The sequence below is a fragment of the Oncorhynchus keta genome, chromosome 14 (genome assembly GCF_023373465.1).
Source record: "Oncorhynchus keta strain PuntledgeMale-10-30-2019 chromosome 14, Oket_V2, whole genome shotgun sequence".
Lineage (NCBI taxonomy): Eukaryota > Metazoa > Chordata > Actinopteri > Salmoniformes > Salmonidae > Oncorhynchus > Oncorhynchus keta.
The window spans coordinates 72,875,709-72,893,657 of NC_068434.1; the positions used below are offsets into that span (position 1 = coordinate 72,875,709).

Genomic DNA, 17,949 nt, shown 5'->3' on the forward strand with positions numbered 1-17,949 from the left:
TGTAACCCCTGAATCTCCCTCCTACCCCATCTCTGCTCCATCTTTCTGTCAGTCACTCTTATTGACCTCCATCAGGAATCCTTCCCTCTGATTGGTTGTCAGGCAGACAGATACATCACGCTACCCCCACCATCATATGGGAGTTAATGGGGGCCACTCATCTACAAACAACACAAATAACAGGTCACGTTCCCCACAACCACCTTGCATTGACTTTAAATGGCAACCACAATCTAGCCTTATCAAGGCTATTCCTCCAAGAAATATTGATTTGTGAAAATTTGCGACCACAAGGAACCATTTAAATATAAACAGGTTCTCTGGCACAAAATGCGTATCAGCCAATTAAAATTGTCGATTTACTTGCACATTACAGAACGGTAAGTTACAGCTGGTCCCATCAGATAATATGGCACATGTTAGCCCTATGCTAACCTCAATAGGTGGCACCGATTTATATCCTGACACAAATTCTTCATCAGCCTATCAAAGAGCTCAGACTTTATATCCACCAACCAACAATGTGTTGTTTGACGTACTCGAAATAGGCCAAGCTACAAATAAAACGGTACTCACTGTTTCTCTGAGGCTTTCTGGGATGTCATTTGAACAACATCACTGCTCTACTATTTCGGGAGCCATGACTGTCATCAACTTCGTCTATGTTTGGTGTGCAGTGGTATCAGAGTGCAGTAGTAACACACACTCTGTCTACACGTATTCAAAGTTAACACGCAGCTGGTAAACATAACAGCAGGTTACAACAGATCCGAAAGGCTGTGAAAATAACATTGAACAATACAACTGTGTCTAGCTAATGATGAAAGGGATGAGGAGTTGTTATGTTGTCATTCAAGGCAAGTTGTTATCTTACAATAATTGTGATATTTCAGTGCAACTGGCATGTTGTAAAGAATAACATGTATATCTTCCCCATCATACCGATACTTATACATACTGATACAGCTGGTCAGTGAGGATTCGCCTGTGTGATTCTGTCAGCTATGTGAGGAGATGTGGATCTGATTGCCTCAGGTTGTGAAAGAAGGGAGAGATGAATGATCTTGTCAGCTCTATGAGACACACTCCTCCCTCTTTCTCAGTAACACTTCAGCGGGGTTGTTTCATACTATCTCACCCTTCATCTCACTCTGTTTTTTGTTCTTTCTATTTTCCCCTCGACTAGTGGTTCAGAGAGAGGGAAGATAGAATATATTGGTTGGTTGGACACAGAGTGTTATAGACACTAGAGAGTAGTCCTGTCAGGTTTCTTTGTTTCTTCTGATATATGATTATATAAGTGTGCTCTGACATTTTTCACTGGGTCCAGACTCTGACTGGCTACATGATAAGCTTTGAAGGTAATGCGTTATTTATAACTGGAGGATCTCTGGTTCAAGCCCCCTCATCAGCCACAACAGTTTTACCTTCAAGACCCTAACAACCTCCTCCGATATGTAGGTGTATTCATGTCATAGTACACAGTGAGCGGTTAACCCAAGTGTACATAATATACTGTAGCTAGACTGTATGAGCAGAGATCCTCCAGTTATAAGTAACACATTACCTTCAAAGCTATCATGTAGCCAGTCAGAGTCTGTCATTTGCAGTAAATTGTTGTGTTTGGGGCCATGTGCTTGCTTATGAAAGTCAAGAGAAAGCCATTTCACTGGGCTGGGTCTGTGAACTGTTCTCAAATCAAATCAAATCAAATAACATGTGTAGACCTTACAGTGACATTCTTATTTACAAGCCCTTAACCAATAATGCTTTACGAAGTTAATTAAGAAAGAAAATACAAATAAGTGCTAAGTAAAAAAATAGATAATAAAAAAATTGAAATTAGAAAATAGAAGTAACAAATAATTAAACAGCAGCAGTAAAATAACAAGCGAGGCTATATACAGGGGGTACCAGTACAGAGTCAATGTGCGGGGGGGCACTGGTTAGTTGAGGTAATTGAGGTAGTATGTACATGCAGGTAGAGTTAAAGTGACTATGCATAGATTATGAACAGAGAGTAGCAGCAGTGTAAAAGAGGGTTCTGGGTAGCCCTTTGATTAGCTGTTCAGGAGTCTTATGGCTTGGGGGTAGAAGCTGTTAAGAAGCCTTTTGGACCAAGACTTGGTACCGCTTGCCATGCGGTTGCAGAGAGAACAGTCTATGACTAGGGTGGCTGGAGTCTTTGACAATTTTTAGGGCCTTCCTCTGACACCACCTGATATAGAGGTCCTGGATGACAGGAAGCTTGGCCCCAGTGATGTACTGGGCCATACGCACTATCCTATGTAGTGCCTTGCGGTCGGAGGCCATACCAGGCAGGCATACCAGGCAGTGATGCAACCAATGTTCTCAATGGTGCAGTAGTAGAACCTTTTGAGGACCTGAGGACTAGAGGCTTTGTCGTGCCCTCTTCACAACTGTCTTAGTGTGTTTGGACCTTGATAGTTTGTTGGTGATGTGGACACCAAGAAACTTGAAGCTCTCAATCTGTTCCACTACAGCCCCGTTGATGAGAATGGGGCGTGCTCGGTCCTCCTTTTCTTGTAGTCCACAATCATCTCCTTTGTTTGATCATGTTGAGGGAGAGGTTGTTGTACGCAACTTAATGATAGTCTTGGAGTCATGCCTGTCCATGCAGTCGTGAGTTAACAGGGAGTACAGGAGGGGACTGAGCTTGCACCCCAGAGGGGCCCCCTTGTTGAGGATCAGAGTGGCAGAGTGTTACCTACCCTTACCACCTGGGGGCCAGAAGTCCAGAATCCAGTTGCAGAAGGAGGTGTTTAGTCCCAGGGTCCTTAGCTTGACAGAGCATCTTAGACAGATATCATGTGGTTTGGATTGGGTTTGAACTGTTCCAGAGAGCTTCATGTGCCCTCAGGCTATGGAATGCTAACCACAGACAGCTCAACACAAACAAGACTAATGCAATCCAATTGTAATATCATTGTGAAAATAAAATATAAAGACAAAAATCTATAAATGTATAACTTACAGGCTATAACTAGGCCCAGAGTTTTTCCTGGTCAGGTTACATGGTCAGGAAAACTCCTGGTCTTAGTCATGAGGGATGTATGATTTCTTGGTCTTGGTCTTGGTTAGGGCTGCTCCCTGTGGTTGCTGGGGCTCCAGACTTAGTGGGAGGTCCGGTCCAGCCCTAGACAGGCTCTAGTGATTAATGGATGACATCACCATCTCTGTGTCAACCTGTCAAAGCTGCCTCCCTCTCACTGACAGCCGAGATTTACGTCACTCCCATCTGAAATGAAGCCCTCCATCCTGCTATGTGTATTCAAACATAAACATCCATAGAAGCACATGTGGCACATGCATGTACACGCACACACACACACACACACACACACACACACACACACACACACACACACACACACACACACACACACACACACACACACACACACACACACACACACACACACACACACACACACACACACACACACACACACACACACACACACACACAAATACCACTGCTCTCAATTATGTGCCTGCTGTCAAATGAAATACCATGAGCTTGAGACTGATATTTTTGTCCTTCCCAAATATAGATACACTAAGAGCTAATGACCCATGTTACCAGACAACCCCTCACTGGAACATTATTTAGGTCATATTCCGAAATAATGGCTGGATCAAAGTGGCAAGTACATTTGAAGTCTAATTAAACTTATCAAAGACCCAATATGAGTGGCCATTTATTAATTACTACCTACACTGAATCTGCCCTCAACTATATACTTTTATTTCTCTGCCCAGCCTATTACCACCCTCATTGTGTCCAACTATACACTCTTAGAAATAAAATCCAGTTACAACCCTTTTTGGTTCCAGGTAGAACTGTTTTTTATAAGAGTGTATTCATATTATTAGTTAGTCGAACATTAGTATTCATGGTTAAAGTCGAGCTCATCAGAGATGGTGGGTATACCGTCATCTCACCGTCATCACCCAGAGAGAGAGAGAACCAATTGCCTGATTACCAGACAGGTGAGGTGGAGGCGGAGGAGGCAGAGCTGAGGGGTGGAGGGAGGTGAGAGAGAGGAGGCAGAGGAGGTGAGGGGATGGAGGTAGGGTTCAGTTGTGTCACAGAGCATCCAATTAAACCACACTGCGACAGTCAGACACACGCACACATGTGGCCAATATGTTAGACAACCAATTATGTGAGACAAGAAGATAGCAGTGGAGGGGAGAGGAGAGCAGAGCAGTGAAGAGAGAGAGCAGAGTAGGAGAGAGGACAGGTGAGGACGGCTGATGTTAACAAGGCAGCAGAGGGCCTGCATTCAGATAATTACCACTGAGTACACTCTGAAGCCCAACCTTTACATCCAAAACCCCAGGGCCTCAATAAAAGATCTCTTTGTGAATGTAGCCCAGCACTAACACAGGATTCATCAGGGCATTGGTTGAATCAGTACTGGAAAAGTCTGCACACCCTCTATGTAGCTTCGCAGGAGTAGGGCTGGCCAGCCCTGACTTACACTATCCAACCAGCCACATTGGCTGGAACAAAAGTCGACAGCCAGGGCCAGAGTAGGATTGACCATCCCTGGTCTAAGTGCCTTTGAGTTCCATTGATATGGGTTGAAGGGAAAGGCAGGTCATTAGCTATCCCTATTATTCTCCAGGCAACAGGGCAAAGGGCTCTAACACAGTCATCCTGAAGGAATAATGAGTCACCTAGAGTCAGGTCACCTGGGTTCCAAACTCATGAAAGTCAAAACGGTCGCTGTTCAGACAAACTACAAGACACAGACTTAAAGGCACAGAATCACCTGAACCCCGACACAGAGGACAGAATAACCAGCTCATGAATTATTATTATGCATGCTGTCAACATTTGCATGCTTTCCTTGCTCTGTGACTGTATCGCAAACCTGTGTGTACAGGAATGTTCTGAGTGAGTGTTAAATCGTTTGTGACAAATGTCATCATATATCAGTGTGTGTGAGGGTGTTCTCTTCATCAGCTACGCCTCATTGATTCAGCACTGACCTCCCTGGAATAATATGAATCATATTTTATAATCAATGGGAGGGCAGAGCTCTGATAAATGCCAGTTCCATGTGACATGAAAAACACAGACAGGATCGATGGTCACATCACAGCTACTGTAGCTCACACACTGAGAAAGGCGCTGGTCCATCAATGAGATCACTGAAGACAGGGCCTACCTGTGATTGTCCACAACAAGACAGGTCTGTCTGATCTTACACAGCTTTGAAAAGGATTGCAGTGAGTAGATGATTAAACATCTCTATTCTAAGAAGACATAATGGGGTGAAGTGGTTGGAGAGTGTCATATAAAACATTGCAGGAGACAGCAGTCTACAGAAAAAAGTAGAGAGAACTTCATTTTTCATTTTTAAATGTACATGCACATTTTCTCCTCTCCTCGACTGCATGTGCTGCTGCAGGAAAGGGGGCATTGCCTAAGCAACCAAATACTTGTTTGCTACAACACCTTGCTTGTTTCAGCAAGGAGCAACAATATTTCTTCACGTTGTAGAGTCCAAACCCACTGCCTCCAGGTCATCTATAAGTCTTTGCTAGGTAAATCCCCACCTTATCTCAGCTCACTGGTCACCATAGCAACACCCTCCCGTAGCACGCGCTCCAGCAGGTGTATTTCTCTCGCCATCCCCAAAGTACCTCCTTTGGCCTCCTTTACATCCAGTTCTCTGCTGCCAATGACTGGAACGAATTGCAAACGTCACTGAAACTGGACTTACATCTCCCTCACTAACTATAAGCATCAGCTGTCAGAGCAGCTTACAGATCACTGCACCTGTACACAGACAATCTGTAAATAGCCCACCCAACTACCTCATCCCCATATTGTTATCTTTTTGCTCTTTTGCACCCCAGTATCTCTACTTGCGCATCATTATCTGCACATCTATCACTCCAGTGTTAATGCTAAATTGTAATTACTTTGCCACTAAAGCCTATGTATTGCCTTTCCTCCTTACTTCATTTGCACACACTGTGTAAAGATTTTTCTATTCTGTTATTGCCTGTACGTTTGTTTATGTGTAACTGTGTTGTTGTTTTTGTCACACTGCTTTGCTTTATCTTGGCCAGGTCGCAGTTGTAAATGAGAACTTGTTCTCAACTGGCCTACCTGGTTAAATAAAGGTGAAATAAAAAATAAATAAAAATGTTCCAGCAGAAATTGACTCGACCGCAAAAATGCCCGGCTGTCCCGTCCCATCTTGTTTTTTCTTAAGACAGTTCTTTTATGTTCATGGTCTTCATCCATGACTGTCGGTTACAAGGTTATACAGTACTTGTAGTTGTGCCAGCCCTATGAGTGACAGACATACAGTACCAGTCAGAAGTTTGGGGCACAACTACTCATTCCAGGGTTTTTCTTTATTTTGACTATTTACTACATTGTAGAATAATAGTGAAGAAATACAAACTATGAAATAACACATATGGAATCATGTAGTAACCAAAAGTGTTAAATCAAAATCTGTTTTATATTTGAGATTCTTCAAAGTAGCCACCCTTTGCCTTGATGACAGCTTTGCACACTCTTGGCCTTCTCTCAACCAACTTCACCTGGAATGCTTTTCAAACAGTCTTGAAGGAGTTCCCACATACGCTTAGCACTTGTTGGCTGCTTTTGAATGGTAGTATTTTTACACACACACACACTGAACTTTTTACACACACACACACTGAACTTTCCATCACACAAACAGAGCTGTCAGTTGTCTAATTTACGCGACACTGTGATGAGCACTCATTCCCGATGACCTCAGGCATCATCACAATGGGCCCATTTAGCTCTGCTGAATGAGGTTAGGACCTGGTGGAAAGGAGCTGAGATGGGGTGAATTGGGAAGATTAGTGCTTAATGCTAATACTAATGGAAATGCCTGTGTCCTTCACCAGGGTCCACAGGATGGAACAATGCAGAGAAAGTGATGAGTTATCTTCCTGAAGGAGACAATGCTTCACTACTGAGAGATGAGATACTAGCAAGCACATGTACAGGTAGAGCCCTAGGGGTGCTGGGGCACCTGCACATTTTGTTTTTTTATTTTTGACAAATTACTTATTTTATTTTTTTGTCTCTTTTCCTATTCATTTTTTTATCTCTTCTCCCGTGTGGCGCAGCGGTCTAAGGCACTGCATCTCAGTGCTAAAGAGGTAACTACAGACCCTGGTTTGATTCCAGGCTGTATCAAACTGGCCGTGATTGGGAGTCCCATAGGGCAGCGCACAATTGTCCCAGCGTCATCCAAGTTAGGGTTTGTCCGGGGTAGGGTGTCATTGTAAAGAAGAATTTGTTCTCAACTGACTTGCCTAGTTAAATAAAGGTTCAATAAAAAAAGCTATATAGTCCCAAAAATATGTTATAGAAAAGATTATCTATATACTGACCAGGGGAGCCCCCATTCATTTTTACACAGAAGCCTGTGACATGACACACCAATAAGGACTCATCTCTCGGCATTTCCAGCCCCTCCACTATCTCAGCCAATCATGGCTAGCCTGGAAGAATCCTGTATTTCTTCCTATATACATTTTTTTCAAACGGCTCTCTTTTGAAGTAGGAACTAGCGTCAACTGCATAGGACCCTGTAACCAGTCACATATGTGCAGGCAAAATCTGAGGAGAAACACAATGATGTGTAGGCTAACTGAAATTAGACTCAATTTAATAACATGTTTGCACCATATGGATTAATGACTCCCATTTTCCTTTGTGGGATTCCAAGACTAGGTATTTAAATATCTGCCCAAATATATGAACTTCATATTGCCCCAGACCTGTCAGAATAATACATCAGAGTCTCTCATTAGGCTCAGTGTAGTAACAATGATCTGATACTATGCTCCAGGTTGAAGAAACATTATTTTCACCAGCACCAGAACTACAGTAAGACAGAACAAAGTCATCATAAAATAAATCCTCTTTGAAAGAGTGGAGATCCATTCACTCCACGCACAAGCTAACTCCTCTAATTTCTCCCCAACTGTCAGCTCAGTGAGCTGGCTAGCAGTCATTTTTGTTTTCTCCACGTTAAAACACTTTTTCTTGGGTACAGTTGAAGTCAGAAGTTTACGTACACCTAAGTTGGAGTCATTAATTAAAACTTGTTTTTCAACCACTCCACACATCTTGTTAACAAACTATAGTTTTGGCAAGTCGGTTAGGACATCTACTTTTTGCATGACACAAGTAATTAGTCAAACAATTGTTTACAGACAGATGATTTGACTTATAATTCACTGTATCACAATTCCAGTGGGTCAGAAGTTTACATGCACTAAGTTGACTGTGCCTTTAAACTGCTTGGAAAATTCCAGAAAATTAGGTAATGGCTTTAGAATCTTCTGACAGGCTAATTGACATCATTTGAGTCAATTGGAGGAGTACCTGGGGATGTATTTCAAGGCCTACCTTCAAATTCAGTGCCTATTTGCTCATGGGAAAATCAAAATAAATCAGCCAAGACCTCAGAAAAAAATTGTAGACCTCCACGTCTGGTTCATCCTTGGGAGCAATTTCCAAATGCCTGAAGGTACAACGTCCATCGATACAAACAATAGTACGCAAGTATAAACACCATGGGACAACGCAGCCGTCATATCGCTCTGGAAGGAGACGGCTTCTGTCTCCTAGAGATGAAAGTACTTTGGTGTGAAAAGTGCAAATCAACAACAAAGGACCTTGTGAAGATGCTGGGGGAAACAGGTACAAAATTATCTATATCCACAGTAAAACGAGTCCTATATCGACATAACCTGAAAGGCCGCTCAGCAAGGAAGAAGCCACTGCTCCAAAACCACAATAAAAAAGCCAGACTACGGTTTGCAACTGCACATGGGGACAAAGATCATACTTTTTGGAGAAATGTCCTCTGGTCTGATGAAACAGAAATAGAACTGTTTGGCTATAATGACCATTGTTATGTTTGGAGGAAAAAGGGGGATGCTTGCAAGCCGAAGAACACCATCCCAACCACGAAGCACGGGGGTGGCAGCATCATGAGGTGGGGGTGCTTTGCTGCAGCAGGGACTGGTGCACTTTACAAAATAGATGGCGTTATGAGGAGGAAAATTACGTGGATATATTGAAGCAACATCTCAAGACATCAGTCAGGAAGTTAAAGCTTGGTCGCAAATGGGTCTTCCAAATGGACAATGACCCCAAGCATACTTCCAAAGTTGGCAAAATGGCCTAAGGACAACAAAGTTAAGGTATTGGAGTGGCCATCACAAAGCCCTGACCTCAATCCTATAGAATTTTTTTGCCAGATCTAAAAAAGCGTGTGCGAGCAAGAAGGCCTACAAACCTGACTCAGTTACACCAGCTCTGTCAGGAGGAATGGGACAAAATGCACCTAACTTGTTGTGGGAAGCTTGTGAAGGCTACCCGAAATGTTTGACCCAAGTTGAACAATTTAAAGGCAATGCTACCAAATACTAATTGAGTGTATGTAAACTTCTGACACACTGGGAATGTGCCGAAATAAATCATTCCATTTTTCTATTTCACTATTATTCAGACATTTCACATTCTAAAAATAAAGTGGTGTTCCTAACTGACCTAAAACAGGGAATTTTTATTCGGATGAAATGTCAGGAATTGTGAAAAACTGAGTTTAAATGTACTTGGCTCAGGTGTATGTAAACTTCAACTGTACATTTTATGGACAGAGTATATTTTACATTAGTTATTTTTATTTTGAACCTCCCTACAGCCTCAAATCTCTGAACACCATCCAGTTTTGATTTATTTTTGTCATATATTTTTCAACTGTGATGTTTTACAAAAGTTCTGAACATTTCTATTCTCATAGTTTCTACAGATTGTAAATTAAACAATTTTGCTAAGTGTATTATTAAATTATTGATCGATTGACTAGGACTTGTCAAATCACCCAGCAGTGCTATTTGCAGAGTTAGCTCCAGGTAAATGTTGCAATTCTTCAGCCATTCCTGAACCTGCGACCAAAAACAAGCTCCATATAAAGCTACATATGGACAGTAACAAAACAAATGATCTAATTATTCTGTCTCTTCGCAGTAAAATCTGCAGAGCTGGGATGGTTGTATCCCCCATATATACAGTATAACATTCTAATAATTTTAATTGAAAAACTCTACGTTTTGAATCCGGTGTCATTTTGTGTATAAGTTCATAAACCATGTGCCATGGAATCACTACAGTGCTGAAACTATTTAGAGCTATTGTTAAAGACTTTTTGAGAACATGTATGTCGAGGCCTGGGGCCTTTTACATCCACAAAGACATATGACTTGTTAGCTAGCTGGATGTACAGTACTGTGATTGGTTGTCTTTGAGGCTAGGGAGATGAGTGTGGACATGCATTGAGACAAGCAGAAAGTGGCCTCTACTGTCTAATATAGTGTACACACCTTACACTTAAGCAGAGACATTTCCATTATTCCATTATTGTGAGCACAATGCTGAAGTCTAATATCAGTCATTGCACAGACTAGGAAATAATATTATTTTCACCCATATTTGAGGCTATGAGATCTGGAACCATGGTGCTTTCTGGAGTCATGATTGAAATCGACTCAGTAGTTTGAATCAGAGTGTAAAAGGTTAGTTACTATTCACAAGTCAGTGTGTAAATCAGCCCACTAACCAGCCCACTAAGCCCAGAGCACCAAATCAGAGCACCAAATTGGAGCACAAAACCAGAGCACCAGAAATGGAGGAACATCACCTTCTGAGTATTCTGGAAACTCCCAGTGTTATGACTGGATGGGAATTATAGATGGTTATGATTTTATGGAAGTCTGTAGGTTATTCAAGGTAACAGTGTCTAAAGTACAAGCTACAAAATCAATATCCTGAAGAAACAATGGATGTACACTAGCAGTTAATGTTACAGTGTGAAAAAAACGGATACAACCTCATAATTACTCAGTGAGATGCACAGTCCCATTTCGTAAAAGAGCTTTGTAAAATGGACATACAGTATGTGCTAATTGGCCCACTTGCTGTAAACAGCAATGCTGTAATTTCTGTACCGCAGGATGTCATTAGCTAAATGGACCACAATAAGTCTTCACCTCCATGCCTCACTGTTGGAGAATAATAGAAAGATCTCAACTGGATAGATCAGTAAAGAATTAAGTTGCTAGCACAAGCTGGGGAGTTGTGAGAATCCAGCTGAGGAGTCACCGAGTGGAAGGCAGCCAATGAATTAGAATATAACAAATAGGATTATTCTGGCTGGACACTGTTACTGCAGCTAAACCTGTTTGGGATAGGAGGCAGCCTTTTCATGTTCGGATGAAAAGCGTGCCCAGAGTAAACTGCCTGCTACTCAGGCCCAGAAGCTAATATATGCATATTATTAGTATATTGTGATAAAGAGTTTCTAAAACTCTTTGAGTGATGTCTGTGAGTATAACAGAACTCATATGGCAGGCGAAAACCTGAGAAAACTCCAACCAGGAAGTGGAAAATCTGAGTAATATTGCACTTCCTAAGGCTTCCACTAGATGTCAACAGTCTTTAGAACCTTGTTTCAGGCTTCTATTATGAAGGGCTGTTTGACTAAGGGGTCTGGCAGAATGCCATGAGCTAAGTCTCGCGCACAGCCGTGAGTGTGAGCTGCTTTCCTTTTCAATTCTAAAGACAAAGGAATTGTCCGGTTGAAACATTATTGAAGATTTATGATAAAAACATCCTAAAGATTGATTCTATACATCGTTTGACATGTTTCTACGAACTGTAATAGAACTTTCTTTACTTTTCGTCTGGACTTTCATCTGGACTTGCCCGCACCTTGTGAATTTCGATTGGTGAACTAAACATGCTAACAAAAAGGAGGTATTTGGACATAAAGATTAACTTTATCGAACAAAACAAACATTTATCGTGGAACTGGGATTCCTGGGAGTGCATTCTGATGAAGATCATCAAAGGTAAGTGAATATTTATAACGATATTTCTGACTTTTACTGACACCACAACATGGCGGGTATCTGTATGGCTTGTTTTTGTGGCATAGCGCTGTACTCAGATTATTGCATGGCGTGCTTTTTCCGTAATGCTTTTTTGAAATCTGACACAGCGGTGGCATTAACCTCTTCAACCTATGGGGGCGCTATTTCATTATTGGATAAAAAAACGTGCCCGTTTTAAGCGCAATATTTTGTCACAAAAAGATGCTCGACTATGCATATAATTGGCAGCTTTGGAAATAAAACACTCTGACGTTTCCAAAACTGCAAAGATATTATCTGTGAGTGCCCCAGAACTGATGCTACAGGCGAAACCAAGATGAAACTTCAAACAGGAAATGAGCAGGATTTTTGAGGCTCTGTTTTTCATTGTCTCCTTATATGGCTGTGTAAGCGCCAGGAATGAGCCTGCCCTTTCTAACGTTTCTCCAAGTTGTCTGCAGTATTGTGACGTATTTGTAGGCATATCATTGGAAGATTGGCCATAAGAGACTACATTTACCAGGTGTCCGCCCGGTGTCCTTTGTTGAAATTGCTGCGTAATCTCCAAGCTGCTCGCATTCATCCATGTGATTGAGACAGAGAGGAGACTTCCAGGAATGATATATCATGAAGAGATATGTGGAAAACACCTTGAGGATTGATTCTAAACAACGTTTACCATGTTTCAGTCGATATTATGGAGTTAATGTGGAAAAAAGTTTGGCGTTTTGATGAATGAATTTTCGGTTTTTTTTTGGTAGCCAAACATGATGCAGAAAACGGACCGATTTCTCCTGCACAAATAATCTTTCAGGAAAAACTGTACATTTGCTATCTAACTGAGAGTCTCCTCATTGAAAACATCTGAAGTTCTTCAAAGGTAAATGATTTTATTTGAATGGTTTTCTGTTTTTTGTGAAAATGTTGCCTGCTGAATGCTAACGCTAAATTCTCTCTACTATTATTCTGACATTTCACATTCTTAAGATAAAGTGGTGGTCCTAACTGACCTAAGACAGGGATTTTTTCCTATAATTAAATGTCAGGAATTGTGAAAAACAATGCGTTTAAATGTATTTGGCTCAGTTGTATATACACTTCTGACTTCAACTGTAGGTCTTCACTGTCAGATGTCTCCTGCCAACTTATTTCTCCCACAAATGAAACACATTGGGCTCTATTTTAACAAACCTAATGCAATGGTATATCTAAGCGCATGCGGTAGCACTACAGGTTCAGTGGTGCGAAAGGGCTGTGTTTTGATGAATAAACAGGTTATGGGTGTGTTGAGCCTTGGCGTGCTCCCTGAACGTACTCCCTGGTGAAATATGTGATTGCTTCAAGTTGTGTATTTACTGTATTTTATGTCTTGCCTTGGAATCAACTACAATTCCAATGTTAGTCCATTAAAGCTTGTTAAATAGCTTACAAAAACTAAATAACTAAATGTAGACCTATCTTTGCTAAACACGTTAACTTGAACCCATTTGCAGTCTACATTGTTCTAAGTTATTGCTTGGATTCAAAAGCATTCACAATGATATAGGGGCTAGGCCTACTGTAAATTGTTTTATGGGGTGGCAGGGAAGCCTAGTGGTTAGAGCGTTGGACTAGCAACCGGGAGGTTGCAAGTTCAAACCCCTGAGCTGACAAGGTACAAATCTGTTGTTCTGCCACTGAACAGGCAGTTAACCCACTGTTCCTAGGCTGTCATTGAAAATAAGAATTTGTTCTTAACTGACTTGTCTAGTTAAATAAAGGTAAAATTAAAAATTAAAAAATATGGCTGAGCAAGGACATGTCAAATATTGTCAATAAGCAAGATTAAATGAATTATTGATAAAGCCTAAAAAATAGAACACATAATTATAATTAAATTCCAAACACAATAAAATAACAACTTGTTTTAAATAGGCTATGTCACACTTACAGGCATCATCATTTCTCCCCATGGCCATACAATATTAAAACAAAGAAGACTATGGAGGGTTTAACGAAACATCGTAACTTTTCACAGTAGCTGGACAGAGATCCAATATAGAGCGAAAGGGAGGATGTCCATTCACCGTCATACTGCTTCCAAATCGGCCTATGATTTATGAACATAATCGGATCTCACAGATCATGTCCCATTCACACATCTGCAGAAGTTGCATTGCAGCCACAGACATTGTAACCATTAAACCAGACAGGTGAATCATTCCAATAAGATTGGTTGTAATAAAATGAAACGAGAAAAAAAATAGCAATCCGTTTTTTTAAATAACAACAATAAATAAATATGAAATGTAATGATATCATAAAATCTCGAACCAGCCTTATAGTCGGCCTAAGGGAGGGCTTGTGTTTTAAACATATAAAACGGAAAACAAGCACTTTTCAGGTACAGATAACTTCTGAATACAAGGTTCACCGGTATTCACCAAGGTTCTCATCTCTCTATTCATGGTAGGCATTCACATAGCCTATATCATACATTTATTTTTTAAACATGTCCAAACGGGACTTGCATAGCTAAAATAAAATGGGCTTGCCTCTAATGCATAGATGAAAAGGGAATGTCAGCTCACAGTTTTACTCCTCTCAAACTTTACATTTTAATACATTTTGGTAATTAAGATTTATAACCAACTGGTCTCAGGAGCCAAACCCTTTATCGAGTTTCGACTCCATCGCAATTGCATTAGGCAGGACCACAAAAAGCCTTGATTTGAGAGGAGGTGAGGCCATGCTTGGTTTCTAACCAAATAAAATGAAAAAAACCTATAAATGTTTTTTTTCTGTCTCTGAATACGAAGTATATGCAGGCGCCAAAAGCACATTAGGCTAATCTTGTGCCATGTGCATATGGGCAGTGTGCGTCACAGCTGGATAGGCTGTTTTTCGCTGTCAAAATACATGCCATAACCAACTGCGTTAATGCTAAAACCAGCTTTTGATTGGTCTTAAATATCCCTTTGAGTGCTGCCTCAAATTACCACTTTGGATCATGTTTTTAAGGACAAACCTCAAATATTTCCACCCCTCCCATCGGAGCACAAGCAAGCTGATTTAAGGCAGGTAAATTGCCGAACCCGGCATTAGGGCTGAAAAATGCCAGTGCGACAGTTTTTACATGCCAAAATTGCAAACTAACACACGTTTGCCACAAGCGCCGCCGGAAATAGAGCCCATTTTCTTTATTGCAGATGAAGCTTACTGTGGCTCATCATGAAAAATGTATATGAGGCATTCAACCAGAGGAAAGTTCCGTAAAAATGGCTAATCTGAAATTAATATCCTGCTATAGTTATAATTGACCATTTATCTTAGTAAATCTACAGCGTTTAAGCAGAACAATCCTTCCCCTACAAGCCAGAAACAGGAAGTGATCAAACAGAACGTGTTGACTCACCGTGGAGACGTACTGGATGTCTCGACAAAGCTTTGTCTCTGCAGGGAAGTCCACCAGATCCAGGAAGTTGTCCACCACCACCTGGCCGATGATATCGTGGCGGGAGAAGCGATCAAAGTCGTAGACACTGAAGTGCAGCTTGCGCGTCGGCAGCTCAGCGTACTCCACGGGGAACAGGAATACTTCATCGAACACGGGGTTAAGCGTCTTGCGGTGAACCTTGGTCTGGTGCTTGGTCTGCCGGTCCGGTAGTAGGTAGATCTTGACGTATGGGTCCGAGGTGCCCAATAAGTCCTTGGCGGGGAGATCCTGCGCCTTGTGGATCTTGACGATTAGTTGCTCCAGGTCACAGTCAAACTTAAGAATGAAGTGTAGGCGTCCACAGCCTCCACCCCGCCGGCCCCCCTCATCCCCTTCCAGGGAGCGCTGCTTGTAAAGCTCTGGTTTGAGACGGCCCAGACCCAGGCCCATCCCAGTCAGAGAGTCCTGTCTCTGGAACTGGGCCACGTTAAAGTCCGGGTTGGACCTGTTTACGGATAATCTACGGATAGAGTCAGACCTGTGGAGAGGACAGACAGAAAGAGACACATTACCATTGTCAGCATAGGTGAGAGGAGACACACAGAGAGACAGCAAATGTGTATTTGATACAACAGAGTAGCTGAACAAAATAGACAAAGGCTTTCTGCAAATATGACCATTACAGATCAAGCAACAATCGACAAAAATAACAATTCACTGTACAATGGATAGCAGTGGATAGACTTTCCTTCAAACACAAACAAATTACTTAAAACTAAAGTGAAACTCATTGATATAAAGAGTGTCTGGTTATAATTACTCATAGAACATTGTTTGCTGTAGAGGACGTGACTCCACAAGACTCAATGGGATAGCTGCCCTACAGCTGCTGGGTTGCTATGTCTGAGCTTCTGTTCAGCACTCTAAACCTGATTAATGCTAGAACTTCCCAACTGCCTCTTTTTTGTCACACAGGGCTTTAACAACGTAGTGAGTCATGGTATGTGTGGAAGAGTTTACAGTGTTCTGAAGGTGAAATTAAGAATCTGGAGAAAATGATTTCAAATGAATGAATGGGCTGTCAGGGTGTATTTCACTCGTGCAAAATATTGTGCAAACCAAAGTTGCAAACCAATTATGATGCCTGTACTTCAGAAGGACAGTATAAATATTTGTACAGTAGGGTTGGGGTAAATTCCAATTTAATTAGAAATTCCAATTCAATTCATAAGTTCACTCATGGTGGATAATTGACATTGAATGACGTTGAAATGTTAAAAATCTTCAAGTTATGGAATTATTCCGTAACTGTTTGGACTTTCTTTAATTGGAATTGAATTGGAATTGTATAAACATATAACCTCTGGAATTTAATTGGAATTCAGTATTATTACATTACGCAGTTAAAAGGAATGATCACAAATAGTATAGCAAATGTACTGTAGGATTATTTGTAATAATTTCAACCTGCATTCCTATATTTCTGACATGATCAGCCTGAAAGCCTGAGGGAATTTAATTTGTGGAATTCTTGGAATTTAAACCTAACATTGGAATTTAGAGGAATGTAATTATCTCTGAATTCAAAGACTGACCTGGAATTCCAATCAAATTAAATGGAATTTAAAGGGAGAGAGAATTGAATTAGAATTACATTTGTGGAATTAACTCCAATCCTGGTAGACTGGGGTACACATGTAATGGCAATGTACAGTATTGAAATCTTTACTCCTACTTTGATAACCATTGTGGTGAACTAATTAAATACTATGTATTATGTAAGCAAAGTAGCATTCTTAGTAGCAGTCTTATATTGTAAGGGAACTTGGTATAGTAGGTACTACAGTATACAAGCACAGTACATGGCACAATAGTGACTTCATCATAGTGGAGGACTGTGATATAGTACTCACCCAATCTCTGTGTGTATAGACATTGACCGGACGGAGGGTGAGGGCTCAGTGGTCTGCCTCTGCGTACGAGGGTTGGTGTGGACCCCGTTCTCGCGGCCTTTACTCTGGGTTTCCAGGGGGATGTCTGGAGATGTGTGGCTAATCTTCATGGCCGCCTCTGGGATGGGAATGATCGCCGCTATGGGGGGCGGTGATACGGGGGTCACCGGCCCCGTCACTGTCCCAGATGCCACAGGGACAATGGAGCAGCGATGTGACTCACGGCGGTCGAGGGCGGGGACGGGGGGGTCGACGGCCGTGTAGACTGGCTCCCTGGCTGGGACGTAGGGTTGTAAAGGTGCCATGGGGGAATCGTGGTGCCCATGGGTGGGCTCCTTGATGCTGGGGGAGAGGCCACGCTCCCTCCATGGGATCCAGCAGAGCTTCCAGGACACGAAGATTGAGACCCCGAACAGGGCCAGGCCACAGGCTGTCACCACCAGGGACAGCAGGCTCACCGACACATCTACAGAATGAAGGGAGGGGTGGAAATAGGGAGAGAGGGAGGAAAGAAAGGGAGAGAGTTAGTAGGGTAATTTTACTTATACAAGGATGTGAGAGGCACAGTGAGACAAACAAAGATCAATTACACATGTACAAAGACAG

The 17,949-nt window shown here is 41.7% G+C and overlaps 1 protein-coding gene across 1 annotated transcript in view; it reads right to left on the reverse strand.

Moving 5' to 3' along the window:
- syt9a (synaptotagmin IXa) overlaps nucleotides 1-17,949 on the reverse strand; it is a 67,721-nt gene that overhangs the window by 22,937 nt on the left and 26,835 nt on the right. Inside the window, exons 2-3 of the mRNA XM_052462459.1 lie at nucleotides 17,305-17,809; nucleotides 15,371-15,929 (exon numbers count right to left, since the gene is read on the reverse strand). Of these exons, the coding sequence (XP_052318419.1) occupies nucleotides 15,371-15,929; nucleotides 17,305-17,809 (1,064 nt within the window). The remainder of the gene's footprint in view (nucleotides 1-15,370; nucleotides 15,930-17,304; nucleotides 17,810-17,949) is intronic.